The sequence below is a fragment of the Denticeps clupeoides genome, chromosome 5 (assembly GCF_900700375.1).
Source record: "Denticeps clupeoides chromosome 5, fDenClu1.1, whole genome shotgun sequence".
Taxonomy (NCBI): domain Eukaryota; kingdom Metazoa; phylum Chordata; class Actinopteri; order Clupeiformes; family Denticipitidae; genus Denticeps; species Denticeps clupeoides.
The window spans coordinates 33725216-33751961 of record NC_041711.1 but is presented as its reverse complement, the minus strand read 5'-3'; the positions used below and the strand labels follow the sequence as shown (position 1 = coordinate 33751961).

General features: G+C 48.9%; 2 protein-coding genes across 14 annotated transcripts in view; both read left to right on the top strand.

Annotated features, from left to right (window-relative positions):
• The first annotated feature begins 27 nt into the window (after positions 1 to 27).
• LOC114791200 (potassium/sodium hyperpolarization-activated cyclic nucleotide-gated channel 3) lies at positions 28 to 12043 on the top strand. Of its 3 annotated transcripts, XM_028981844.1 has the most exons (10): positions 1236 to 3470; positions 4635 to 4671; positions 4827 to 4857; positions 6255 to 6684; positions 7492 to 7653; positions 8309 to 8527; positions 8934 to 9080; positions 9154 to 9394; positions 9820 to 9984; positions 10059 to 12043. In XM_028981844.1, the coding sequence occupies exons 4-10, from the start codon at positions 6274 to 6276 to the stop codon at positions 11483 to 11485; spliced, it is 2772 nt and encodes a 923-aa protein (XP_028837677.1). In that variant the 5' UTR covers positions 1236 to 3470; positions 4635 to 4671; positions 4827 to 4857; positions 6255 to 6273; the 3' UTR covers positions 11486 to 12043. The 3 variants fall into 3 exon arrangements, with proteins under 3 accessions (XP_028837675.1, XP_028837677.1, XP_028837676.1); XM_028981843.1 differs by having other exon boundaries at positions 1236 to 4671; XM_028981842.1 differs by lacking the exons at positions 4635 to 4671; positions 4827 to 4857 and having other exon boundaries at positions 28 to 1369.
• Positions 12044 to 18577: 6534 nt separating this feature from the next.
• The window catches only part of zbtb7b (zinc finger and BTB domain containing 7B), a 15137-nt gene continuing 6968 nt past the window's right edge, over positions 18578 to 26746 (top strand). Inside the window, exons 1-3 of one of the 11 annotated variants that reach the window (XM_028979589.1) lie at positions 18578 to 18845; positions 21036 to 21156; positions 21668 to 21770. In XM_028979589.1, coding sequence (XP_028835422.1) covers positions 21146 to 21156; positions 21668 to 21770 — 114 coding nt within the window. In that variant the 5' untranslated portion in view covers positions 18578 to 18845; positions 21036 to 21145. Of the gene's footprint in view, positions 18925 to 18945 lie in introns of those variants that run through there. The other 10 variants (XM_028979588.1, XM_028979590.1, XM_028979596.1 and 7 more) reach the window with 10 other exon arrangements.

Below are 26746 nucleotides of genomic sequence, written 5' to 3'. Positions count from 1 at the left end.
CGCCGGCCTTGGGGAAGGAGGGTGATGGGGATGCGGCTGCCATGGCAACAAGCCGGGTAGATTCAGACCTTTGTGCGCTCTTATTTATTTATTTCGCGTCCGCCGACACGCGGCGGCGTGGATCTGTGGACGCGGAGACGCTTCCTGTCGTCCGGGCCGTTTTGTCCCCGTCCTCGTCCTCGTCCCCCTCGTTCTGGCGCGTCGTGCGTTCTTGAGCTCAACAAGTTGACACCGGACGGACCTTCTGCGCCGCACGTGAAGCCGGGTCACGTCGGCGTGTCCTCGACAGCGAGCGCGAAGGGACAGGAGGAGGAGGACATGTCGCGCTGAGGATTTTACCGCGACTCGTCTCCTCGAACCCGCGGCGACCCAGGTGTCCTTGTCTATTCTAGATTTTTCCCGGCGAGATTCTGTGCCAACATGCCCGGCGAGATGGAGACAGGGTGGACCTCCGGCGACACCGGGACCTCCAAGGACAAGGAGGAGGATGAGTGATGAAGGTTAGAAGGGAAAGTAAATTCCGTCGCCAGCCTTTTTATCTTGCATGGAGGGACATTTGTTAGCTGGTCTCCGTCGGGAGACTCCAAGGACATCGGGCTGAGAGAGAGAGAGAGAGAGAGAGAGAGACAGGACGGGATGCTGAGAGCGACAATCGCGAGGTCACGTCCTTCACCAGCAAGCTATGATCTGCGAGACGTTGTGACCCCGGGACGTCTCAGGCTCCTCCGCTAGAGTAAGAGGTGAACCGGGACCCCAAATTTGCCATGGACGGGGTGGGGGGAGGCGCGGTCACCACAGTGGGTGCGGAACCCCGCCCTGCCCGAAACGGTGACTCCAAGCGGCGCAGCAAGAGCAGCCTCCCCTCACCGGGCTACCGCCTGTCTCAGGCCTCCCTGGACGGGGAGAAGACAGAGCCGGGCAAGCGCCGCCCGTCCATCATGAGCTTCCGGCCGGCCACGGCCGCGGGGACCCCCACCACTCCCGTCCCTCTGCCCCCACCCCCGAGCTCGGGAGCCGTCGTCTCCTCTGCCCCCGGGACCGTCCAGCGCTCCGTGGGCTTCGCTTCGTCCCGCGCCGCCCTGGCCTCCACCTCGTCCACGGGGACCGGGGTGGTGGTGGTGGCCGCAGGGCCGGAGACCACCACCACCACCGCAGCCGGGACCCCCGAGGCTGGCCTGGGGCTGGACGGAGAAGACTACAGCTACTCCAACCAGTCCACCTTCATCCAGAGGCAGTTCGGGGCCCTGCTCCAGCCCGGCGTCAACAAGTTCTCCCTGCGCATGTTTGGCAGCCACAAGGCGGTGGCCCTGGAGCAGGAGAGGCTCAAGTCCGCCGGGGTCTGGATCATCCACCCCTACAGTGACTTCAGGTACGGGAAAGGAAAGGGGCGGAGCACCGGAGATCCGAGAGAGGAAGATGAGGGCAGAGAGAGTGCGGAGTGCGTGAATGATGAACCGGAGTACATCTCTTCTTTGGAAATCCCATTTCTAATTTAGATTCAGGTTCCAGGCCTGTGCCAATCCTCTGAGGTAGATCAGTGCAGTGTGTGTGTGTGTGTGTGTGTGTGTGTGTGTGAATGAACCATAACCAACGATTCTTTCATTTCTTGCCTACTGGCTTTGCTCTGCTGATGGAGTCACGTTCCGTTATGAAACACCTTGTTGCCAACATTTGTCAACCCTGATGTTCACTCTGATCCACGGTTGATGAGCACAAGCCCTTCTGGCCACTCCCAGCTATATAAATAGCTTATCGGTCTTGTTGGTCCCCTAATACTCTATCTGAAGTCTCTTTACGAATTTCAGGCGTGGTGCAGAATTACAGCCCCTGTGAGCCAGTCCAACAATCAGATTTCACCGGGACGCGTCATTTCACTGTAACTACTAATGAGGACGAGAGAGGCGGGACAAGGAGGGGAGTGGCCTAAACAAGTTGAGCGGGCCTAAATTTACTTTTACGGCATTTACCAGACGCCCTTATCCAGAGCAGCTTACAGTCAGTAGTTACAGGGACAGTCCCCCCTGGAGACACTCAGGGTTAAGTGTCTTGCTCAGGGACACAATGGTAGTAAGTGGGGTTTGAACCTGGGTCTTCTGGTTCATAGGCGAGTGTGTCACCCACTAGGCTACTACCACCCCAAACATGGCCCAAACCGGAAGTCGTGTCATGTTTTTCCAGAAAAAAAATAAAATTAGATTCTGCCGTGATGGAACTAAAAAATACATTTATGCAAATTTTTACATCCAATCACCAAGTAGCTGCAATGCACATTTGGAAGGTCGGTGGAGATAATGTTTTAGGGGAGGGGCGGAAAAAGCTGGAAAAATGGGAGGTAACCTTTCCCCTTATGATGACAGAAGGGGAGAAATTCCAAATCCGACCGTCTGTGCTGCCGCTCTCTGAACAGCAAAGCGAAATGCCAAAGCGCTCTTTATACATATCGCCATTTCTAGCCAGCGCAGGACCACAGACAGGCTCGTATTAATGTTAAATAATCTTGGTAATAGGGGACCTTCAGTGCTTAGGTTAATAGCTAATAATTGATGGTTTTTTGCTTGGTTGCTGCATTGTGTATTGTGTCACCTGCTCGGATGCCTTTCCCCATTTAAGTGGTCACAAAAATCACTGTGAGAACAGACACAATAAGAGTTCATCACAAGACGTCCCGTGCAAGGTCTGATTCCCCAAGCACTTGCCCCACTTTTTCAAACTTCAATCTCTGACACACACACACACACACACACACACACTCAGACACTAACAATCATATGGAGCAGGATTTGGCTAGCAGCTAGCATAGACTCCAGTGCACATCTGTCTCAGATAATTCATTTATCTTAGTAATTCAGACGAAGTGCACAGAAAACATAGTGATGTGTCTCTCTAGTGACGTATCTTGTCAGTCAAGCTGTAATTGCATAATTTGCATCATCTTTGGAATTCCAGCATCACACTATGCAAACGAGTGCAATTAGTCTTACAGCCGCACTGAATATGCATAAAACAGTGCACGTTGTCGCGGTTTAACTATATAGGAAATAATTAATCGTTTGCATGCAGGACACTGAGACTGGGAATTCCGGCCCTGTTTTGTGACCTGAATGTGACCCAGCTCCCTGAGGAGGAAGTTGTGCTTCTCTGTTGAAGCTGCTGATTAGGGTTGCGCCCTTGAGGATACGCTGCTCATGTGTGCCGCTGTACAGTAAAGTGCAACAGCTCCTCCTATTGCTGCTGTCCTCATTTCTGCACGGCCACACGAACATTACACGTGAAAAAATGTCTTTTCGAGCATACAATACAACACAATGCAATACAATACAACATACTATATTGAACACACATATTCAAAGAAACACGCACATATTTAAACAGTCGTATTTGTGTGTTATTACTAAATTGTTTTTTATCATGTGACATTTAAGTACCAATGTGTCATTTGAAGAGACTGAGCTAGATCATCATACAGTAAAGTAAATGATTAATTACAGACATGTCTGCATGTATGCCTGTTAGTGTACAGGCCAATGCATTGCTGCGTATGTCTTTTGATGCTTGTACGCACCATGAGTGCATGGGAATGAGGATGACCCCAATTCCAAAAAACAATATAACAACATGGTATTTCATAGGTTTATAATATTGTTGCCTGTAACACATTCCAAAAATGTACTATGTGACATCGGTCATCAGGCCATCCTATGCTCAGCATGCCATGCACATTATAACATTGAAGGAAGAGCGAGGCCAAAAGAAATCTCTGATCTCTCTCCAGACGACTGGCAGAATGGATGAATGAAGGAAAATTCGGCTCAATTCAGTGCCCAAAAGCAAAATTTGGAATGTGTTGCAGTCAAATTTTGTACACAGGACTATAAAAAAGGTATATTCATATATTTAACTGAATTGACAAATTACAGCCTTTCTAAATGAACATTGTTATTTTGGAATTGGTGTTGAATGAAAGCTAAATTGTCTTGCAGATTTCAGAAAGTGAATTAAGTTTGTGGATCCTTTGGAATCATTTGAATTTCAGGTTGAATAGCTAACAAGTGTGACTTGTGGCTAATCTATTATATTAATCTATTATATTAATATGAAATAAATTAATGTGTAAACCAATCATATCAAGAACAGTTATGAAGAGGGTAACTGCGTGTAGGATTCAAATCAATTTCAATTCACAAATTTAAATGATCAAATGCCAGTTCTGAGACCTGAACTGGATTTCTTCTGTCATCAGACACCGTCACAAGACACACACACACATCACACAAAGCTGACTGACTGCAGAAATATTCTGCAAAAGGAGCCTCCGGTAGTAAAGCTTGCTTGAAGCCTTTCATACAGAAGTCCTGATCATTCCAAAGGTTATGTGCTTCTTTCCAAGTTTAAATGTAGAGAGAAGGTCACTTCTACCACTTTTACATGGCAACCATGTTTGATGCATCACAAAATAATGGAAACATCCTCTTCAACATGAAAAATTCTAAAGATGAAATTGTGTTTCCATTACTTTGACAGAATGCTTTAGCATGACTTTTCCAAGTATGCAAAAGAGTAATACTTGCACGCAAATCCTTTAAATACCTAACAACAGTAAAAAAAAAAAATGTTAAATCTCTTTTAAAATCCAGCGCTTCCAGGTCCTTGAGGAGCATTCAGTAGCACAGGGTGAGTAATCTTCAAGCTTTAATCTTGTGGATTTGCAACGATGACCATTTTTCAACCATTTGTTCACCTCCAGCAGTCCTGAAATTGAAGTTTTTATTTGTGCACAGCTCCAAACCATTGATTTGTTCTCTTCCTTTCCCCTCCATTCATTGCAGTCAATAAGATCACAGGAAGAGCAATAACTTGGTGAGCTGCATCTCACCCACCATTGATTTTTTTTTTATTATGTGAAGTAATGCATCATTTAAAGTGCAGTAGACCCTTCCTCTGCTGCTCTACAAGGGTTGGCATATGTGTCATAAAATATTACTATTATTTTGTAACTTGAAAATAAATGTTGAAATATTATAAATAAATATTACAATGACGCATTGTGGACCGTATGAAAAATGTGGATATGATTATTATATGTGTGAATTTCATTTATAATTATTTCAGCAGACTATATCTCCTTTGAGTACAGCCAGAGCTCCAGACTGTGACAAAAACAGTAGCATGATGAGCCAAGGTCACGTGTATTTGCTGCTAATATAGCAGCCCTTGCAACCAGCTACCACTTCATATGCCCCCTTGAAGATGGCCAGAGAAACCGGATGTTCAGGCATAAATATGAAAATATCAAGCCATGAGTCCCTCTCAGGCTTTACATCAATGCAAAACCTGGAAATGTCACATGTCTGGAGCCTTGGCACCTGCTGCAGTGTAGATGCTTTGCCACCGTGCCACCGTGCCACTGCCGACCCGTTATACATCCACTCAGTAATTAGATTCATTTCACATTTATTTTTCATATGGTGGCCAGGTACAGCTGAGAAAGATTTTTTGGTTAGAGCCCGTCAGTATGATAACGGCTGAGATGTTTAGATGCACAGAAAACGCCGCTAAATGGGATTCTTTTTTCCGGATTTGTTACGGTGTGTACATCTTTCCCTGCCCTAGTGTTCTGAAAGTGGAACTGCAGGCGTGCTCAGCGTTGCACAGACAGGAATAAAACTCAACTGTTGCATGTCAACCTAAACATGAATTATTTGAGTATAAGAGAAGCGTCGTGGTCATCTTTTAGTAGCTGGATAATTCCGGTTACAACAAGCCAGTGTTAATATTTGCCCCCCCAGGGCTCGTGAGTGTGTGTTAGGGTGTGTTGTTAATCCATGTCACTGTCTGTCTGCAGGCTCAGTGGAGGGCCTTCTGCAGTCTAACTCTTTATTTCATTTGTCCTGGACGTCCTTTATGACGCCGCCGCTCGGTAGGCTGGCAGATAATGAAAACGATACGACGTTCATTACCATCGATTACAGTCGCTTTCCAGGAAAAAAAGGCTGAACATGAAATTGAACTTCATGTGATTATTATGCCAATTGCTGTCAGAACCCTTCCTAGTCCTTCTTTCCCGCCCTTTTTGCATGTTGCTAACGGCTTTGTAATGAACCAGAATTCATTTTCATTTGTATTTTATTCATCTTTGAATGCACAGGATCTTAACTGAAGCGATCAGGCACATTTTTGCTGCAAGTCGTGAACCAAGCCCCCACGGCAACAAAGTCCTGTCCCCAACCACTCCAGTGTGCTAATGTCCTCTGCAGGTTCTACTGGGACCTGCTGATGCTACTGCTGATGATGGGGAACCTCATCATCCTGCCCGTGGGCATCACCTTTTTCAAAGATGAGAACACGCCGCCCTGGATCATTTTCAACGTTGTGTCGGACACACTCTTCCTGGTGGACCTCGTCCTGAACTTCCGGACGGGCATCGTGAAGGAGGACAGCACCGAGATCCTGCTGGACCCCCGGGCCATCCGCCAGAACTACCTGAAGAGCTGGTTCCTGGTGGACTTTGTGTCCTCCATCCCTGTGGACTACATCTTCCTTATGGTGGACATGGAGGCCCGCCTGGACTCGGAGGTGTACCGCACGGCCCGTGCGCTGCGCATCGTGCGCTTCACCAAGATCCTGAGCCTGCTGCGCCTTCTCCGCCTCTCCAGGCTCATCCGCTACATCCACCAGTGGGAGGAGGTGAGTGACGGGAGGGAGTCTGCTCCTAATGCAAATAAACCAGGATATTGTGGCTATAGAACACGTTCGCCGTGCTTCTGGCCAGAAATGTCTGGAAAAATCGTGTAAACGACACTATGAAGCATCTTTAAAAACAGAACGATCACGTTACGACCAGCTTTCCCCACAGATTTGGCTGATGACATGATAAATGCCGTAAACAGAGTCTTCAGCTCATCACACGTTCCTGAGTTCCTCACTGTGTGACATCAACTGTCAAACATGGAGGAGGACGCGGGTTCCTGACAGGCAGCCTGAACCAAAACATCTCAGCACCTTCTGGTCAGGGGTGCGTCCTTCAGCACATTAATGACCCAATGCATACGTCCAACTAGCTGCAGAACTTTATTCAAAACGGAACCTTTTCATGTGCTGGTGGTTGTTTTTTTTTGTGAGAAATGGCAATATTAAGTTCTATAACTTAACATTGCAAATACCTCCTGAAGATCAGATGGATGGACCAATAAAAGAGACCCAACTAACTAAGAAGACAAATGAAGAAGTGAGAATCACCTATTGGTGCCAGTCAGTAAATGGGTGCTAATTGGGACAGGCTGTGTGCCGGCGTGGTCACCTACATTTCTGGGTCGCTACGCCAGGTGCCTTGAAGGAACTGTTTCTTGTAGATAGCTGGGTGTGTCAGCATCTCTCGGATGCCCCACTTCACATATTACAGGAGGTCATGCGACGGTGGGTCAGAACTGAGGTTTTCAAGTTGTGGTCGATTGTAAATGATAAAAAAAACTGTGTTTGAATCTTGTGTTTCAGATTTTCCATATGACCTATGACCTGGCCAGTGCCATGGTGCGCATAGTGAATCTGATTGGCATGATGCTCTTGCTGTGTCACTGGGATGGATGCCTGCAGTTCCTGGTTCCCATGCTGCAAGAATTTCCCCTGGATTGTTGGGTCTCTAAGAACAACATGGTGGTGAGAACATTTAGTGTGTGTGTGCGTTTGGGTTTAGTTTGTGATTTTTGTACCTGCACATGACGGTTTTGTGGCAGATTAGAAATGCTCAGGTATTTTTATTGTAGCTCGTGTGTCTTCATTTGGTCTTTGCTGAGTGGTAGGTTTGATCATGATGTAAGCGTGCATTGTGCATTGTTGAGTGTGCATATTTGCTTGTAGGGTGTGAATGTGTACAGTCTACGTGTAGCTGCATGCCTGGATCTCTCCCCTCACAGTTGACACGACACATAAATACACACAGTACAACATCCACCAGAGTGAAGGGACGTGATTCGCTGATTCACACCATGGCAGGGTTTCCACCTTGGTTGCCATGGAGACGGTTGCCACACAGCTGATGCTCTGAGTTTCCCTCCCTTGTGAGAGCCGCTCTCCGTCTGGAGTGCCCAGATCACAGCTGGGCTATAATTGGCGCGTCCATCATCATCATCATCATCATCATCCGGCGAGCGCGACAGAGCAGATAAACATAGACCAACACCGCGGACCTCAAACGCGCCGTGTCCGGTTCCATCAGCCACAGCGGGCGTGGCGTGCTTCTGTACGTCAGGTTTTATTGTGGTTGTGAATGGCGCTCAGACTGCCTTTGGCCCTCTGCTGTTTCCGATTTCAGAACGACACGTGGGGGGTTCAGTACTCGTACGCCCTGTTCAAGGCCATGAGCCACATGTTGTGCATCGGGTATGGTGCCCAGGCTCCTGAGGGCATGACAGATGTTTGGCTGACCATGCTCAGCATGATTGTTGGCGCGACCTGCTACGCCATGTTCATTGGCCATGCCACCGCCCTCATCCAGTCCCTGGACTCCTCCAGGCGCCAGTACCAGGAGAAGGTATTGTTTTATTTGCTCCGCCTCTCAGATCTGTGCATATTCAATATATTCATACGACGTTTGGGGCTGTTTAGAAATGACAAAGAAATAATCATTGTTAAAGTTAGAAATCATTATGAGTCAAACCTAAATTTGCTGATGCACCAGACTCAAGAAGGTTTTGGTTTTGTTGCTTCTTTATACAGTGCATCTGTCTTTAGCTGTAATAAGATCATTGTCCAATATTCACGGAACGTTTTAAAGTAATTTGGACTTTTAACAGGATCAAAACAATCATGTACACACACATACACACGTATACACACACGTATACACAAACGTGCACACACATGCATGCATCGGTTATTTATGCCCCATGTGTGTTTAATGCAGTTGTTGGTCTGATCTGTAATCTTCCGTCTTTCAGTATAAGCAAGTGGAGCAATACATGTCCTTCCATAAACTCCCTGCTGACGTCAGACAGAAGATCCATGAGTATTATGAGCATCGATACCAAGGCAAGATGTTTGATGAAGACAACATTCTGGGAGAATTAAGTGAGCCACTGAAGGAGGTCTGTGCTCTTGTTCCTCTTTTTCCATGTGTTCTGCCCCACATTAAAAACCTAACAAACCTTCATAAAACAGGAAATTGTCAGCTTCAACTGCCGCAGCCTGGTGGCCAACATGCCACTGTTTGCCAACGCCGACCCCAACTTTGTCACGGCGGTTCTTACTAAGCTGAAATTTGAGGTGTTCCAGCCAGTAGACTTCATCATCCGAGAAGGAACCGTCGGCCGCAAAATGTACTTCATCCAACACGGGCGCGTCAGTGTTCTCACCCGGGGCAACAAGGAGACCAAGCTGAGCGATGGTTCCTACTTTGGGGGTGAGTTTAAAAAGAGCCCCGGATTGAAAGTGAAGTGATTGTCACTTGTGATACACAGCAGCACAGCACACGGTGCACACAGTGAAATTTGTCCTCTGCATTTAACCCATCACCCTGAGTGAGCAGTGGGCAGCCATGACAGGTGCCCGGGGAGCAGTGTGTGGGGACGGTGCTTTGCTCAGTGGCACCTCAGTGGCACCTTGGCGGATCGGGATTTGAACCGGCAACCTTCTGATTACGGGGCCACTTCCTTAACCGCTAGGCCACCACCGGCCCTAATTGACGTAGAGACTAGTCTGGGTTTAGCATCAGGTTGGATATGCAGTTGAAACATCTGCCCAGTGTTTGTTGACTGCATCTGGTGCATTTTATGTTCTCAACATGTGTTTCGATCGTAATCCGCGATGGTAATCCGTCTTTCTCAGAGATCTGCCTGCTGACCCGGGGACGTCGTACGGCAAGCGTTCGCGCAGACACCTACTGCCGCCTCTACTCCCTCAGCGTGGACAGTTTCAACGAGGTTCTGGAGGAGCACCCCATGATGAGGAGAGCCTTTGAAACTGTGGCCGCTGACCGGTTGAATCGCATCGGTAATCCTTGTCTCCATCTCTGTCTCCTGATCGTTTATTTCGACTTTTTGTCCATTTCTGATTCTGTCCATCAGGAAAAAAGAACTCCATCCTGCTACGCAAGACCTCTCAAGCGGGTTCGGTGTCTGGCAGCAGCACTGGCCGCAGTCGAGGAGGTGGAGGAGGTGCTGGACCTGCAGGGATGGGCTCCTGCGACAGCATGCTGGTGCAGCAAATTGTCAAACATGACAGCATGCCCACGATGCAGGACGTGTCCCTCGGCACACGGCCGGGCAGTACAGGGGGCGCCGTCTCCCCCCGACCCCGCCCGGTCATCTGGGCGCCACTGGTCCACGCCCCCTTGCAGACGGCCGCCGCCACCACCAACGTACCCATCGCCCTGATGCACCCGCAGCAGCAGCTTCAGCAGCAGCATGCTCTGGGGGGCGCTGTTCTTCTGCCCATCTCCCCCTCGCCCTCCACCTGCCCTCTGTCACCCCCACGGCCCCCCGTCCTGCACCCCCGGCAGTCCGTCAGCTCTCTCGTCGGCCTGGTGGGAGGAGTTCCCTCACGGGGGGTCCCCGCCTCAATGACATCGATGCCGTCGCCATCTGCAATGGGCCCGCCCACCGTGGGAGGAGCAACTCCACCTACGCCCGCCTCATCGGTGCCCGGGCCCTTACCGTTGGGCAGAACGCTGCACTGTAGTCTTCGTCTACATGGGGACTGTCCAGCCGTAAGCGTTGCGCTGGTGGGAGGAGCCGCCGCGCCCCCGCACCACAAGATCCCGCCCTCTTCAGCCGCTCCGCCCCCCGACATGCGCAACCTGATCTGCGGCCAGCAGGGGGCCAAAGAGGCGCTGCTGCGGCTGGGCCGGGTCAGCAGCACCCAGGGTTTACCCGCTCTGGGACGCCTGACCCAGGAGGCCAGGCTGCTGTCCGCGTCCCAGCCCACCCTGCCCCACCGCGGGTGGACGGGGGTCCAGCCGTGCCCGCCCCCGCTCCACCGCAAAGCCTCGGGGGGCAACCTGCTGGCGGCCCCGTTCCTGATGTCCCCCGGACAGCTGGCGAGAGGCGGCAGCGCCCCCGCTGTGGCACCGAGCGGCCAACCGTCCTCCCCCAAACCGTCCTCCCCCCCGCAGACGCCAGCCCCGCCTTCCTCAGCTGTCAAACCCGCCCCCACGCCGCCCTCTCCCTCCTCTACGCCCCCGCCCGGCTCTGGCACGACTCCTCTCGCTGCCCCCCCAAGTCCAAAGTGCCAGACACTCGCCCACGTCCCCTTCACTCCCGTCTTCGATGGCGCCGTCTTTACCACAGAGCCCACGCTCAAAATTGTCCCCGGCCCCTCCCAGCCCACCCCCAGTCCTCATCCAAAGTCCCACGCTGGCCAGTACCCAAGCGTCCATTTCACCCTGCGGACTCGCCTGTATCGCCCCATCCACGCCCAGCCAGACCCCGCTCCCGATCAGTCCCGTCCCCGTCCCCAGTTCAGCTGCACCATCCTTCCCGGGTCCAACCAGTAGCCAGACCGCCACTCGCGCCCTCAACTCACCCGCTGCTGCTCCCCAGGCGGCCAACAAGGACCCCGAAGCACTGAGACACAAACTACCTGCCAATATGTGAGGGGGGGCCCGGAGCCGGGGGGGTCGGGCGGGGCTCCACGTCAACATTTAAACCAGAGGAACATGCGGTGCCGGTGACCGTCGCCGTGTGTGAGGGAGCCCCGGCAACATTCCGAAACCAGGCCCCCGGGGGCCACCGCAGACGCCGAGCCGGATTATTAGAACAGCGCCGCCCCGAGCCGGGGAAAAGCGGGGGGCCGTCGATTCGATGTGGCGACCCATGATGCACTTTGCCCGAGAAAGCGGTAGCGGAATATGAAGCCTGCGTTAAGCACAACGTGAGTCAAGTACTTGAAGCTGGAACAAGGAGGCAGAGGACAGTGTCGGAGAGAAAGGCCGTCCCGTCCAGTCCTGTCCCCGTCCAGTCTTGTCCCGTCCAGTCCTGTCCCCCTCCAGTCCTGTCCCCCTCCAGTCCTGTCCCCGTCCAGTCCTGTCCCCCTCCAGTCCTGTCCCAGTCCTGTCCCCCTCCAGTCTTGTCCCCCTCCAGTCCTGTCCCCGTCCAGTCCTGTCCCCCTCCAGTCCTGTCCCCGTCCAGTCCTGTCCCCCTCTAGTCCTGTCCCCCTCCAGTCCTGTCCCCCTCCAGTCTTGTCCCCGTCCAGTCCTGTCCCCGTCCTGTCCCCCTCCAGTCCTGTCCCCGTCCAGTCTTGTCCCGTCCAGTCCTGTCCCCCTCCAGTCCTGTCCCCGTCCAATCCTGTCCCCCTCCAGTCCTGTCCCCGTCCAATCCTGTCCCCCTCCAGTCCTGTCCCCCTCCAGTCCTGTCCCCGTCCAGTCCTGTCCCCCTCTAGTCCTGTCCCCCTCCAGTCCTGTCCCCCTCCAGTCCTGTCCCCGTCCAGTCCTGTCCCCGTCCTGTCCCCCTCCAGTCCTGTCCCCGTCCAGTCTTGTCCCGTCCAGTCCTGTCCCCCTCCAGTCCTGTCCCCGTCCAATCCTGTCCCCCTCCAGTCCTGTCCCCGTCCAGTCCTGTCCCCCTCCAGTCCTGTCCCCGTCCAGTCCTGTCCCTGTCCAGTCCTGTCCCCGTCCAGTCCTGTCCCAGTCCTGTCCCCGTCCAGTCCTGTCCCAGTCCTGTCCCCCTCCAGTCCTGTCCCCCTCCAGTCCTGTCCCCGTCCAGTCCTGTCCCCCTCCAGTCTCGTTTTTTTATTCACAGTTCGTCTTAAAAAAGAAGATATTGAAAATGACAGCAGTTGTGAAATCATGATGAATGATTATAATTCGCCATCATGGCCAGTCCACCAGTAGTGTGTTGTTTCAGGTGCAGCTGTAGGGTCCACGTTCACACTTCTGTAACAGAGTTGTGGCTTTTTGGGGTTTTTTGTGCTCGCGTGTGTGTGTTACATTAAATTTACGCTCGTCGCCAGTGCCAGTACGGTTCCTCCGTTCCACGTTGCGCCGTGTAAATATGTTCCTCTCTTTCTGTGTCTCCTTGTTCGTTATCTCACACACACACACACACACACACACAATGACCACACTCGCCCGCCACGTCTGTTTTAGAGGCTTTTATCTCAGTCCGTCTGATCGTCTTTCATCTCACGCAGCTTTTGTAGCTTCTGCTGTCCCGTGACCCCCCCCCTCCCACCATCACGTACACACGTACACACGTACACGTACATGTACACACGTACACGTACACACCTCCCGCCTCCCTCCCGTCCGGTGCCGTCCTTTAAAAACCATGTTGCCTAGACTCTACATGAAGGACCAAACGGTTGCTTTTTCTTTCTTATCACAGCTTTAGCTTTGGAGCAAAAACTGTCAAAGTAAATACAGATGCTGACGAGAGTGGGGAGTGAAGCAACGATATGAGGGTGGTCGTGAGATTCGGAATAAAGCAGAACTACATTCCACATTGTCTTTTGTCCTCTTAATTTTGTGTGAGCCTGTGTTACTGAGCATGTAAATGTAGGTGAAGTCAGGACATCGAGGGACTTTCTAATCAAGCTGATTTACACACTATTGAATATTTAGATGAGGGTTTGTCAGGATCCACACAAATACTACCTGATATGTCCAGAGGAGGGCGCAAGAACACCGCTTTACTCAGCAGGGACGTTGAGTCAGCGTAATAAAGGGATAAAACTCCTGAAGGATTCTGGAATTCTGAAGTGTAAACATGAATTAAACTAAGATGAACTGTAGCTATATTAATATACATTTTAAAATTAATATACATTAATTTTACACACACAATAGCAACAATATAGGTCCACAGGCCCATAACTGTATACTGTTAAGATTGATGTCTCCATGTTAAATTATTGTTTATAAGGGCTGCATTGGACGAAGAGGGCTGGTAGTGGCCCGGTGGCTTAGACACTCGCCTATGAACCACAAAGTTGCAGGTTCAAACCCCCATTCTGTCCCAAGACAGGGGACTGTCCCTATAACTACTGATTGTAAGGTGCTTTGGATATTTTCAGCAGCTGAATTTCAAATGGAAACCAGCTCCAATTTTTACACACTTAATAAATGATGAATTATTGTCTAAAACATAGCAGATTTTTAAAGATAAATAACTGGTCATTGCAAAATGAATGTGTACAATAATAATAAATGAACGGCAAATGTATATTGAGCTTAGAAATGAAGGAACCTGGTAGCACTGACTTTCCTCAAACACATATTTGTTTCTTAATCTCAGCACAAATTTGATAGACCCCCCCCCACACCACCGCCAAATAACGGGGGTCGCACCCATATACTCATCAGCCTGAGGAATGAGGTTGACTGCATATGGGATGTGATTTTCCAGTAAGTCCTACACCCTCCAGAGATCCGGTAGTAATCAGGAGCTAAGACTGGCAGGGTCGTGGGTAGGAAACCACATACTGCTATATTTACACAGACACACACCATACACAAACCACACAAGCAGAGTGGTTTCATCTGCATGAAGGGGTAGGAGTGCAGAAGACGGTGATCCCGCCTGTAAAAGGGGAGTAGGAAGTTCATTTGTTTCCATAATAACACAAGTACGTCAGCTATTTTCCATCTACAAAAATCACGTTCGTCAGATTTAAAATATTCTTTTTTTATTTTACATTGGCTAGCAAAAAAATGGGAGAATGTCTTAAGATAGCCAGTTAAAAGCCACATTAAATGACAAATTTCTTTAATATTTCAAGAAAGATGATATTTTTTATAACCATCATTTGCAGGTGCAAAATTCTACTTGTTTTTGTTGCCAGTTAAAAATCCTTCGGTTCTTTTTGGTGAGTTTGCGTGCTCTGCTATTCTGAGAGCCCCACATTTTCAGGGCCCCGGTGTAGATTTATTTTTTCTGTATTATCCTCTTTTTAACTTTTGAAGGATGGTGCGATGTTCCGGAATATGCTGATATTTGCTGATCACTCTTCCCTTTTTTCTCCAAGCCGACCTTTCCAGATTGTGGAAAATAAATGTTTTATTCCTCAGTCCACAGTAATTGTTTCCAAAAACAATGTTAGTAGCCTAGCGGGTAACACACTCGCCTACGAACCAGAAGACCCAGGTTCAAACCCCACTTACTACCATTGTGTCCCACTTAACCCTGAGTGTCTCCAGGAGGGGACTGTCCCTGTAACTACTGATTGTAAGTCGCTCTGGATAAGGGCGTCTGGTAAATGCTGTAAATGTAAATGTCAGAGCACAAACGGGGCAGTGGTGACCTAGCGGTTAAGGAAGCGGCACCGTCAGTATGGGGTGATGTGTATGGAGTTCCGAGGGGAAAGATGAATTTAATCATTTTTGGAATAAGGCTGTAACATATCAAAATGTGGAAAAAGTGACGGGATTTTATTCAGGCATTTCATCTGCATTTAAAGCAATACAACAAGCCCTTCTTTCAGAAAGATTTCTTAGTGTTGCAGACCCCATTCTGACCTCCGCTGTTCCTGTTAACTGCCAAGGGCTTCAGGATGCTCTCCTGTCTTCCTGTCTTCATCTCCTACTTTATGAGCATGAAAAACAACATTTTTCAGAATGTTCATTGCTTGGAGGAGCTCACGTCTGCTGGTTTTATGGAGTCTGTGAAATCTGCGTCACCTGGATTTTCGTATTAATAACTGCGAACAAGCCACATCTCAATAAATCAGGTAACTTGGTAAGTTACCTGAGACCTCAAATGTATTGGGATGCTCAGGCCTTCACCTGTTCTTACTGTACTTATTTTAATCAAAATATAATGCACACATTTTTCATAAAATGCTGAAAAGAAACCATCAGTTCATCCTGTGCTCATTTCACTATTGATAACTTACATTTATCAATAGTGATCAATGCAACTTACATTTTAAACATTGGCATGCCAATGTATTCAATGATGAAAAGAAACCATTGAAGATAATTTAATATATTTTGTTGACTACATTAATTGTAAAATAAAAAAAAAACTAAATATACTCTTTGCTTATTATTCATAGTCACTGTAGCCACAGCATTCTGAAAGTGAGAATTATTTTTAGGTCGTATTTATGCCTGGTTGAGTGGGTTGGTAAAGAAGGGGCGAGAACCTGAACTTTATGACGTTCTCCTTCTCTCTCTCAGGTCATCTGACTGGTGCTCAGCACTTTATCACTTCACTTTTGGGAACAGTGAATCACTTTACTGTACAGGGAACTGCTTTACCATAAGCGTTGCTGTGTACTATGTTACACGACTGCACTGCACACGTGTACATGCATGTGTTGGTGTGATTTCAAACTCTCAGCAAACACACTTTTGCATTTTATGGCATTTATTAGACTCACTATCCAGAGCAACTCGGGGTTAAGTGTCCTGCTCAGGACGTGGCAGACATGGTCGCCATCTCCAGCAAGACTCTACGTTTTACCTACTTTTTTATGCATGTTAAATTAACACTGCGCAGTGTTTATATTCTCAGTGTTAAATTTAGCCCTTTCAGGTTACCGCCTGTAAAACTGACACCGTTCAGGGTTAAGTGACAGTGACTCCGCCCCTTCCCATGTAACAAGCCCACATGGGTGGTACATGGGCGGCTCCAGACAGGTGGCCCATATCAGCCCCATCCTAATATCAACCCAAGAACGCAGATGAGGAGCAAGCGTTGTCCCCTTTGGGGAGTGGTGGCCTAGTTCCTCGTTACCCTTACTTTTAGGGCTGCTTTCTGTAATGTTTCTTGGGGGCAGTGGTGGCCTAGCGGTTAAGGAAGCGGCCCCGTAACAAGAAGGTTGCTGGTTCGAATCCCGATCCGCCAAGGTGCCACTGAGGTGCCACTCCCTACACACTGCTCCCCGGGCGCTTGTCATGGTGCCCACTGCTCACTCAGGGTGATGGTTAAATGCAGAGGACACATTTCACTGTGTGCACCGTGTATCACTTCATTTCATTGTTCATTGTTATTCACTACGGCTTTGTTTGAAAGAAAGTCTCCAGCTGCTTCTTGCCAACTCAAAACCAAACTTAAAAAAACCAAACTTCTCCTCACAGGAGAACAGAGCCACCAGCACACAACTTTAATGTAAAATGAGAAAAGCCAGTGAGGTCCACGGTGGCCCGTCAGGGGCGACTCTTGCTCCTCATCTGGGTTCTTGGGGGTGACATGGACCTGTGTAGCACCCATATGGGTGTGGATTATATAAACACTGCGCAGTGTTCACTTAATTGCAGTGTACATCTGGCAACCGAGCAAGTGTACGACCAGCGACCGACGAGGTCTACTGATTTATTCATGTCACATAATTTACAGGCTGAAAGTGGAGCAGGCCGATTTAACCCAGGTTGTAGTGAGATGGAGGGAGGACATGTCATGTGACCCGGCAAGCAGCTGTCAATTTAGAGCAATATGTCGCTCAAGAAACTTTCTGAACACTTCAAGCATGTTAGGAAAGTATTGCTCAACACTTTTGGTCACAACTCGTGTCTCATGATGCACCGGAGCGCCGCTGAGCACGAACCCCGTCCGGAAAACCCTTCATCACGGTGAGAGCTAGGTGGCATTTTATTTCCATCAGCCGACGACAGAAAGAGGATGGCTACGCTGGTCAGTATTTACGTCGGGTCACAGGTCCTTTCAGCTTGACACTCGTTGAATGGGCCAAGAAAACTGCAGTTCTTTCATGATTTCTCTCCACGTTGTTTTACGAACCACCAGGGGTTTGGTTCCAGTGAATTGTCCATGAGGATCTACAAGAGCAAAACGTGTCCACTTCAGCAGCACCTAACCACGCAGAGAAGACTGTTGTTAAGAGTATAACGTGCTGAACATGCTGAAAAGGCCCATGATGCGCTGCGCCAGGTCCACGTCTCCTTCGTCGCCGCCCATTTGATTTGCAAATGCGGCTCCGCGCGTCGTCATCTTCCGCAGCAGCAGCGGCACCGAAAGAGAGAAACGGGGGGGGGACAGAAACAGAAAAGGAGAAGTGCGGTCAGGGGAGTAGCCGGCGGGGCCATTACAGTAAACTGCCTTTATGGGGAATTTAAGAAGAGGAAATGTCGTTTTTTTTTTTTCTGCCACCGAAAACGTCTCGTCCGCCTACGCGCTCGATTAAGAAGAAAAGAAAAAAGCCCCCACACGCAATAACCCCGCAGGCCGGCGGCGGGCGTCCCGGTCCGGGTCCTTCTCGGGGCTCCGTAGCGTCGCCGTCGCCATGGCGACCAGCTGTCAGCGGCGCGCGCGCAGCGCGTTAAAACGGAAATTAAATAAAGACGTCGCGCCTCGGTTCAATTTCATCAGCTGTAGAAAAGTGTTTTTTTATTATTATTGTTGTTATTATTGTTATTTTTATTATTATTGTTATTTTTATTATTATTATTGTTATTTTTTATTATTATTATTATTGTTATTTTTATTATTATTATTGTTATTATTATTAGTAGTAGTATTATTAGTTATCAGTGCCGCGGACCCCCGCGGGAGACAGGCGGCCAGAGGCGGACCTTCCCGAAGTTTGCGCCACCCAGACCCGGCCTGGTTGGGCGGCTGGGTGTCGCACCTCAGGTGACCGTCCACCTATTGCCGGTGCCCCCTCACCCACCCCCACCAGCGCCCTCCCCGCCCCACCAGCGCTCCGTAGCCCGCCGCCAGAGCCAATCCGCGGCGTGGTGTATGTAGGGCAAGCCGCTTCCTGGTTCTCGGCACAAGGAGGAGCTGGGAGTCGGGAGTGGGCCAGCGGCGACTTCGAGGGGGGAGCGCAGCCAATCCAGCCCGGCGGCCTGCGAGGACACGGGACCGGGGGACCGGCGAGGCGAGGACGCGGGACCGGGGGACCGGGGGACCGGGGGCGGGCGCCCCGGGCGAAGGTGCTCCGCGGGGAGTGACAGCAGGGGGGTGAGCGGAATCCAGGAAGTGCGGGTCGGTCAGGTGGGCGAGACGAGGCGAGGCGACGCAGGTGACAGGAGCGGCGCAGGTAACCCCTTTTCCCCGCTTTATACGCAGCCCCGCTGCCTTGTGGCCGGGGTCACGGGAGGACTGTCCACGTCACGGGTGTTCGGTAACTCCCGCGTGACGTGTCCGTGTAATAAGAAGGCGTTAATACGGTTCCTGCGCACGTCGGGCCTCGTCACCTGCGCCGCGGCGGACAGGTGAGCCGCGGCCGGCCGGCCGGACCTCGATATAATTATAGCGCCGGGCACCGGACACCCAAAACCGAAATTACCCTCACGCACGTCACGCAACTTGTCATTGTGCCCTGCCCTGCACCCGGAACGCGTCGTCTCACGAGTTTGGCTTCGTTGGGCAGTCTGTGATTTTTTTTTTTTTTTTTTTAGTTATTTTAATTAAAAAAATCTCCTGGTTTTAAGAACCCGCGGCGTCTGTAAAGCTCTCGGCGTTACTTCCTCCCAGTAAATGCTGCTGACTCGCCCATAATGGATGTGGCAGACCGGCCGAACCCGTCGGACCGGTCCGTCCGACGCCGGTGCGGCGTCACCAGCTGTAGTTACGTGAGAAGTGGCTGTAACGCCCCGTTACTGGCCGTCTGGTGACGTCAGCTGCCCTCCGAGTTACTTTCTCGCGTTGTGTCCCTGTAACTGATCTCCTTCCTCATCAAACCCCCTGCGGCGACACCCTAACTTCAATACTGGGTACCTCATTTACTTAATGGGACATTTTGCACCCCCAAGTTTTTTGGGGGGTCCGGCATCGATCTTCCCGAACTCCTCTATCACTGACTTGAGGCCTTTCCAGGCCGAGCGTCTCGTCTGAGGCCCCAGAACCGGCTCCAGAACACTCTCTCTGTTGGATTTAGGGTACTGAGGGCCAGCAGATGCGTGATACAGGCGCTGTTTTTGGTTTCTGGACTTCTTTTTCTCTCCCTCTGTTTTTTTTTTTTACTTTATAGAACTTGTCAGGCTGACAGAAGCACGTCCCTATAATAAAAACGGTGTCATTGTCAGGTTAACAAACTTCCACTCCTGCTCTGACAAATAAAAACCTGCATGTGAGAAAAGTGAACATAAAGCAGAATTGAATGTGGACTCTTTCTCTTTCTGGTGCTGACAAGACGTTGCTTGGCGGTTGTGGAGCTGGTGTGACTGTATATGAGACATTGGGGTAAATGTGTGGCCCTTCAGGGATGATAATGGCTGGCTGAGAGTTTTTACATTTCCAGCATTTACCAGACGTCCTTATCCAGAGCGACTTACAACCAGTAGTTACAGGGACAGTCCCCCCCCTGGAGACACTCAGGGATAAGTGTCCTGCTCAGGGACACGATGGTAGTAAGTGGGGTTTGAACCTGGGTCTTCTGGTTCGTAGGAGAGTGTGTTACCCGCTAGGCTACTACCACCACTTTTTCTCTTCCTCCATTGCGCACTGACTCCAGTGGGGGGCGTGGCCTTCTCAGGCCACTCCCCAATACTTCTGGGTATGTGAGACTTGCAGTATCAGTTGTCTTTTTTTTCTTCTTTTTTTTTTTTCTTTCTTTCTTTTCAATGTTTCATCTTCTGAGAAAAAAAAGACAGACAAATAGAAAAATCACTTGTTTTAATTTGTCATGCTGGAAAATATGAAAGTAAATTTTCCTGTTTTTCATAACACTGAGTTATTTCAAGCAAACATGACTTGCTCGATTAATCGTAATGATGCGGTGAGAGAATTTCCTCAGTGGCGTGCTGTTCTGAGGGTTTCAAATTAGGGTAACATGGAGGCAAAGTTAACAACTTCTCCCAAAAGATGAGGCAAAGGGCAGCGCCACCACTTCAAATGAATCTTGCTGGGCCGCCATGTGCTGGTGAAATTTAAAGGTTTCTTCTGGGTCTGGTTTTCTGGATCGAACCTGATTTCTAACCAGAGTTCTATATGTTGGGTTGTGTTGCGTGACACTAACTGCTCGCCCGCTCTCAGCTCTGTCTTGGAAAGAAGATTTAATATAAGTGGCACTCAATTTATTATCCCTCTTATCTACTGACTGTACAATATAATAACTGCCATTGTTTTATTTTCACAGTATCGACTTTTCAGATCATTTCTTTCCTCTTTTTGCCGTCCTGATGAGTGCTTTTTTTTAATTGCTCACAGCAAAAAGCTGCCGAGGCCGAGGCCACCAAGAGAAGAAGCATCACCGTGGAAGAAGGGGAGCGTCTGTGATTATAAAAAAAAAGAAATAACCTTTGTCCACCTGTGATTTTATGGACTGGAGGTAGGACATCAGCGCCCCAACACCTCACCATATGGATGATTGATAGATGATTCTATGAGCAGGATCCTCATACGGTGCTCATGCACACACATTTACATTTACCGCATTTACCAGACGTCCTTATCCAGAGCGACTTACAGTCAGTAGTTACAGGGACAGTCCCCCCCTGGAGACACTCAGGGTTAAGTGTCCTGCTCAGGGACACGATGGTAGTAAGTGGGGTTTGAACCTGGTCTTCTGGTTCACCTGCGTAGGTTACTACACACCCCTCCCCACACACACAGTGAACCCCCAGCCACCCCGCAGTTCCTGTAAGCAGGTTATTCAGGGCATTAAATGCCATATAAAATTCCCCCTTATCACATGCGTGGCTTTCACTTTCATTCTGCCAGGGAGGTGGGAGGTAAAGGGGGTACAGTTGGGAGTTATTCGTTTCTTTTTCTTTTTTCTGGCAGTGTAGATCATTTGAATAAAGTGTCATTGGTGCTCATTTCATCTTCATTTTGACCAGAAGCGTGACTGCTTGTGGAGTTGGTTGTGGGTCGAGGGCATTTCCTCCTTCTCTGCCAAGTCGACACCTTTTCGACCACCAGGCCACTATCGCGAGTGTGCGGGTGAGCGTGCACACGTGCACCGACAGTCGGAATGTCAGATGGGTGGGATAGCAGGAAGTGACCAGTTTAAATTAGTGCTCCAGAATCTGTGGGTCTGTGAGGCCATGTTCCATTTTTTTTAGCACATCTGCTACACGCTTTTAACTTTGTGCTACATGTCCCCTCTTTTTATTTTTCCTTCCTCTTTTCTTCTTCTGCCTCTTTGCTTTTCGTATGATCACATGTTCTCATGTTCTCCGCGTTCTCTGAACTGGTCTCTTTATTCCAACTTCCTTTCCTTTCACCCTGCGTCTTACTTTCTCTAATCTGTCTTTTTTATTTCTTCTCTGCCTTATCGCTCATTTTTGAAGAGTCTGCAGTGACAGTGAAGGAACAGGAAACTGATGGGGGATCTGTTAGTGTTACAACATCACTTTCTGACACACACGCACACACACACACACACACACACACACACACACACCATCATCTTAACACTGCATGTGCACATACTTCTATAGTGTGACATTCCTGGACATGTCCCCAACACACACACACACACACACGACCCTTAATATATTGCTTCTATACTGGAATGTGCAGTCAAGCTCCTTCTCAGACACTGAACAGAAATCATCATCATCATCATCATCATCATCACACCCCTCACACGCCCCCTCACACGTTCACATGTGTCTTTAGGGCGAGACTGAATCTGCTGACAAGAAACAAATAACGTAGATAGAAGATACACACTCGGGCTGGGTGTGAAACCAACATGTCAGCACACTCTTCAACACACACTTCACTCTCTCTCTCTCTCTCTCTCACACACACACAGAGAGAGAGAGATGAATATCCGTCCTTGATTAATGACCAGATGAAAGGTTTTTTTTGACCAAGCAGGACGTCATAGAGCCGGCGAGTGCTCAGCACTTTTTTATTTTCAGTGTCTGGCCCACAGACAGGAGGGCGCGGCCGTCGCGTATCGCCGGTAACAAGGTCCCGCAGATTACGGGCCGCTTTAAAGCACATCGCGTGTCAGTTTGCCCTCTTTGTTGTGGTTTGGACTTGCTGTCACTGTACTTGGACATGCATGTCTGAGGTTAACGGAGTGTGTGTGTGTGTGTGTGTGTGTGAGTGTGAGTAAGGTCAGTATAAGGCATTGAGGCTAATGAATAATTAGAATAGCTGCTACCACACTGTAACATTGTGTGTGTGTGCTCGTGCACACACACACACACACCTGCAACTTCCTGTGTGCCTTTTTCCCCTTTTTCAGTCCTCTTCCCCCTTACCTCTCAGTTTTACTCCTCCTTCATTCTCATTCTTTCTCACTATCTAACATGTCGCTTTTTTTAACCCCTTCTGTCCGGCTCCTACTTCTGTGTATGGCAGCTTCTCAAGACTCGCTTTTCCTGCTAAGTTTCCTCCCCCCTCGACCTTGGTAATCTTCCTGTCAATCTCAGCACCACCTACCCACACACACACACACACACACACACACACAGCGCTTTTCTCCCACTCACTCCCTTTTTTGTGTGTTTTCGAAGAATGGGTCTGTTTTTAGAAAACTGCTTGATCTCCACTTTTGCAGTAGCTGTGGGATCTCTCCTCAAATCTCAGACCACCTCCTTCTGCCCCCGTTCCGTCTCTGATTTCTTCCGTCTCGCCCTCGTCTCCCCTCCTCACAAGTGGCAACGTTCGTCTTTCTTAAACCCGTGAAGGGGGGATCGGCACCTGCTGAACTTTCCCTTGAAAGCCCCCGTTGGGTTTAAGGGAGTGTGATTCGGAGAAGGTTCTTGAATAATTCATGCAGGGAGTGTTTGGTGGAGCTCGGGAGGACGTGGGCGTGTCCGGGGGAATTGTTGCAGCTCGCCGGTTCCGGTTTTCTTGACGTAAAAGTGCCGCGCGCTTCGACCTCCGGCCGGGATTTGACCTGGCGTGCGTTTTGAGCGGCGGCCATGAGAGAAGCGATTCTGCGGGCCAGATAAATAATGTAAAGTTCTTGGAACCAGAACCCCAAAGTGCTGCTGTCCTAGTTTCACAGAGCACTGTTGCTACATGAGGGTTCCGAGTTCCACCGCGGTGCGGTTCCTTCGCCGTGACCGGCGGGCCTGGAGGTGGCTTACCGAGCGTCAAGTCACTGTGCGGGCCACGCGAGGACGTTCTTGCTGCTGCAAGTCGAGTGTAAAACATCTTTCCGCTCGACGTAAAAAAAAGTGCACCCGACCCGGCGAGTGTTTACAGAGCAGCGCTTTCTGAAATTCACAGAAAACAAGAATCATGATGAACAAAATCCTTAAAAAAAAAATACATATATATATATATATGTATTAATGTATGTATATATATTAATGTATGTATTTTAGCATGGTGTCTAGAACAAATTCACAACTCATTTTCTGTCTGTCTGTGTTGAGCTAAATGCCAATAGACACTTTTTTTTATTGTCTGGAAATGGTTCTATGGAACAGATTTGAGTCTAAACTGCGTTTGAGAGTCTGTGTGTTGAGCAGCGTGGTTCTCTGTTATTGAATGTATTTTGTGTGTGTGTGTGTGTGTGTGTGTGTGTGTGATTCTGAGTACATGTAAGCGTCTGCTGTTGTTATCTACCAACAGGGAGAGTTGGTCTCGCTGCCTCTTTGTTGTTTGCCGCTATGATTCAACCCCTTCCTCAAATAAAGCTGCATTTTCCAGCACACACTGACACACTGACACACTACCACCGCACACCCCAAAAAACACGAACACGAGAGGAAAATCACGACACGAACCATGCACGCCGTATCAAAACATGAAAACAGGATTGTACAGAACAATTCATTTTCCTTTCATATCAGCGGTAGAATTCTTTGAATTTGTACATTTTAAGACCTCTTCTTGACACCGGATCTATAAAATTGACAGTGTGGGGTGGGGATTTATTATGAAAATTTGTTATATTTCTTTTATTATAAGATACTTTTGCTAGACATCTCATTACGTACTTATAAAGGAAGGTGCTTTCTGTTTGTGGATAAAAAATTTTTCAGTTTGGAAATTGCTTACGTCATGATTCGGCAATGAAGTTCAGTTTTTATATATGCCGCTCCGCACATTGCCGTACATCTGATACACACTTTACCACCGTGTTTCAGCTGCTTCTACAAGCGCGTGAAGAAGCCGATCGCACACAGGCTACTCTGATGGGTAGTTACATGACATCAGAAATGCTCAGTTTCCGGAGAAGGTTTCTTCACCTTTAAAATGTTCACATTTTCCCCTGCCATGTCTGGTAGCTGGCGAGGTACGATGTAGACGGCCCCGTCTGGAAAGCTCGCTTGGTCCCAGTGGAAAAAAAGAAGTGCTTCAAGCTGAGGACGAAGAGGAACTCTTTTTAAAAGTTGGAGGTTGTGTGTGTGTTGATGGGCTTTCGTGCTTAAGAAAACACTTAAATTGTTCTACAGAATAATTTTTGGGCCATAATTTGTTTCATACCAATACATTGATTTGTTGTGTGTGTGTGTGTGTGTGTGTGTGTGTGTCTAAAAGAGCGAGCAGGAAACCATATTGACGATGAGGAAGAAATAAACTAAGCTGTCAAAAGGAGAGTGGGAGTTGAGAATCCGTTTTGAGGCAAAGAGAGACGATTGTTACTAAGAACAATAAAGGCGCCGCAGACATTTAGAAATAAAAGCGCCAGTGCAGGTTCTGTCAATTTATTTACGGCAGAAAAGGTTCTGAGTTTTTCTGTTTTGCATTCAAATAGTGAATAAATAGAAAGACTTTTTTTTTAAATATCGTGTCGTGAGTGTTCATTTACTATGTTGGAACGCAGCGTGCGTGTTTCAGGACCAAACTCAACATTGTTCTCTTTTACAAACACTTTGAAGCGGCCTGAGAAAATACGTGTGCAACCTCCAAATGAAAGTGAGGATTTGGGCGATCGCAAGTGACTAACAGAGAGAGAGAGAGAGAGAGAAAGGGCGTGGGGGTGTCGGCGTGTGGGCGCTTCTTGTTAGCTGTGGACCACTTTACTGTCACCAACTTTAACGTGCCGCTCCAGAATGGACAACGCGGGCGTGGCTGCCTTCATCGCCGCTTGCTGTGTCATAGATGGTAATTGTGTCACGGTGTGATTCAGGTCCGTTGACAAGAACCCTTCCCCTTTTTTCCAAAAAAGCCCCCGAACCACTAAAAAACAACAACAGCGAAGAGCAGTCGACCTTTTTTAAACCTCGTAGAGGAAATGTACGTGTGTGAAACTTCTCCAAGTTTTGGAACCCAGCAAGGCGCCGCGCCCCTCCGTCTATACGCTTCTGACCCTTGACCTCAAACTCAAATTCCAGCGAAAGTCGCCGTCATTACCAACATGCTTTATATCTCCCTGAACACCTTCTTTCTCCTGGTTATAAATGCTGCTGCTATTATTATTATTATTATTATTATTATTTGGACTTGTCGTATTGATTACTGTTATTTTGCGTTTTGTTCGGTTTCGTCTGCTTCCCTGGTACCCCCTTTTTGGGGATTCTCCCAGCATGCCGGCGTGCAGAAGCACAGATCTGCACGAAATGCAGACTTCCTCTCCTCTCGGTTCTTCTCCTCTCTCTCTTTGTCGGCGTGACGTCAGAGATCCCCGCTTTTAACTGATTTGTTGTCATGGTGTTAGAATAATGGCCGTATTCCATGGTATAACTTGACTACGCAGCGGGGAGCTGGTTGTTTTTTGGTGAGTGGCGGTTGAGACGTTGTGCCTGTCATTGGTCTCTCTGCTGTCTCCTTGCTTATTTCAGGCCTCAGAGGTTTAGGGAAAATGTTTTTCGGAAACTTACAACTTTCGGAAGTCTCTAATACGACTTGGAGAGCGCGGCGCGTAGGCGAAGGGGGGGAGGGGCATCGTCCTATCAGCTCTTTCTCTTCGTCTTCGAACACCCACCTTTCATCTGACTGGAAAACGGCGAGAGATACGTAGCTTTCCTTATCGAAGACCGGTGACCCCAAAACCTGAAGCA

Bases quoted from the DNA above. Each gene is read 5' to 3' on its own strand.
- LOC114791200 (XM_028981842.1), top strand. From the start codon at position 765: ATGGACGGGGTGGGGGGAGGCGCGGTCACCACAGTGGGTGCGGAACCC. The intron at 1,370-6,254 runs GTACGGGAAAGG...TGTCCTCTGCAG, and splicing joins CACCCCTACAGTGACTTCAG to GTTCTACTGGGACCTGCTGA. The intron at 7,654-8,308 runs GTGAGAACATTT...TTCCGATTTCAG, and splicing joins TCTCTAAGAACAACATGGTG to AACGACACGTGGGGGGTTCA.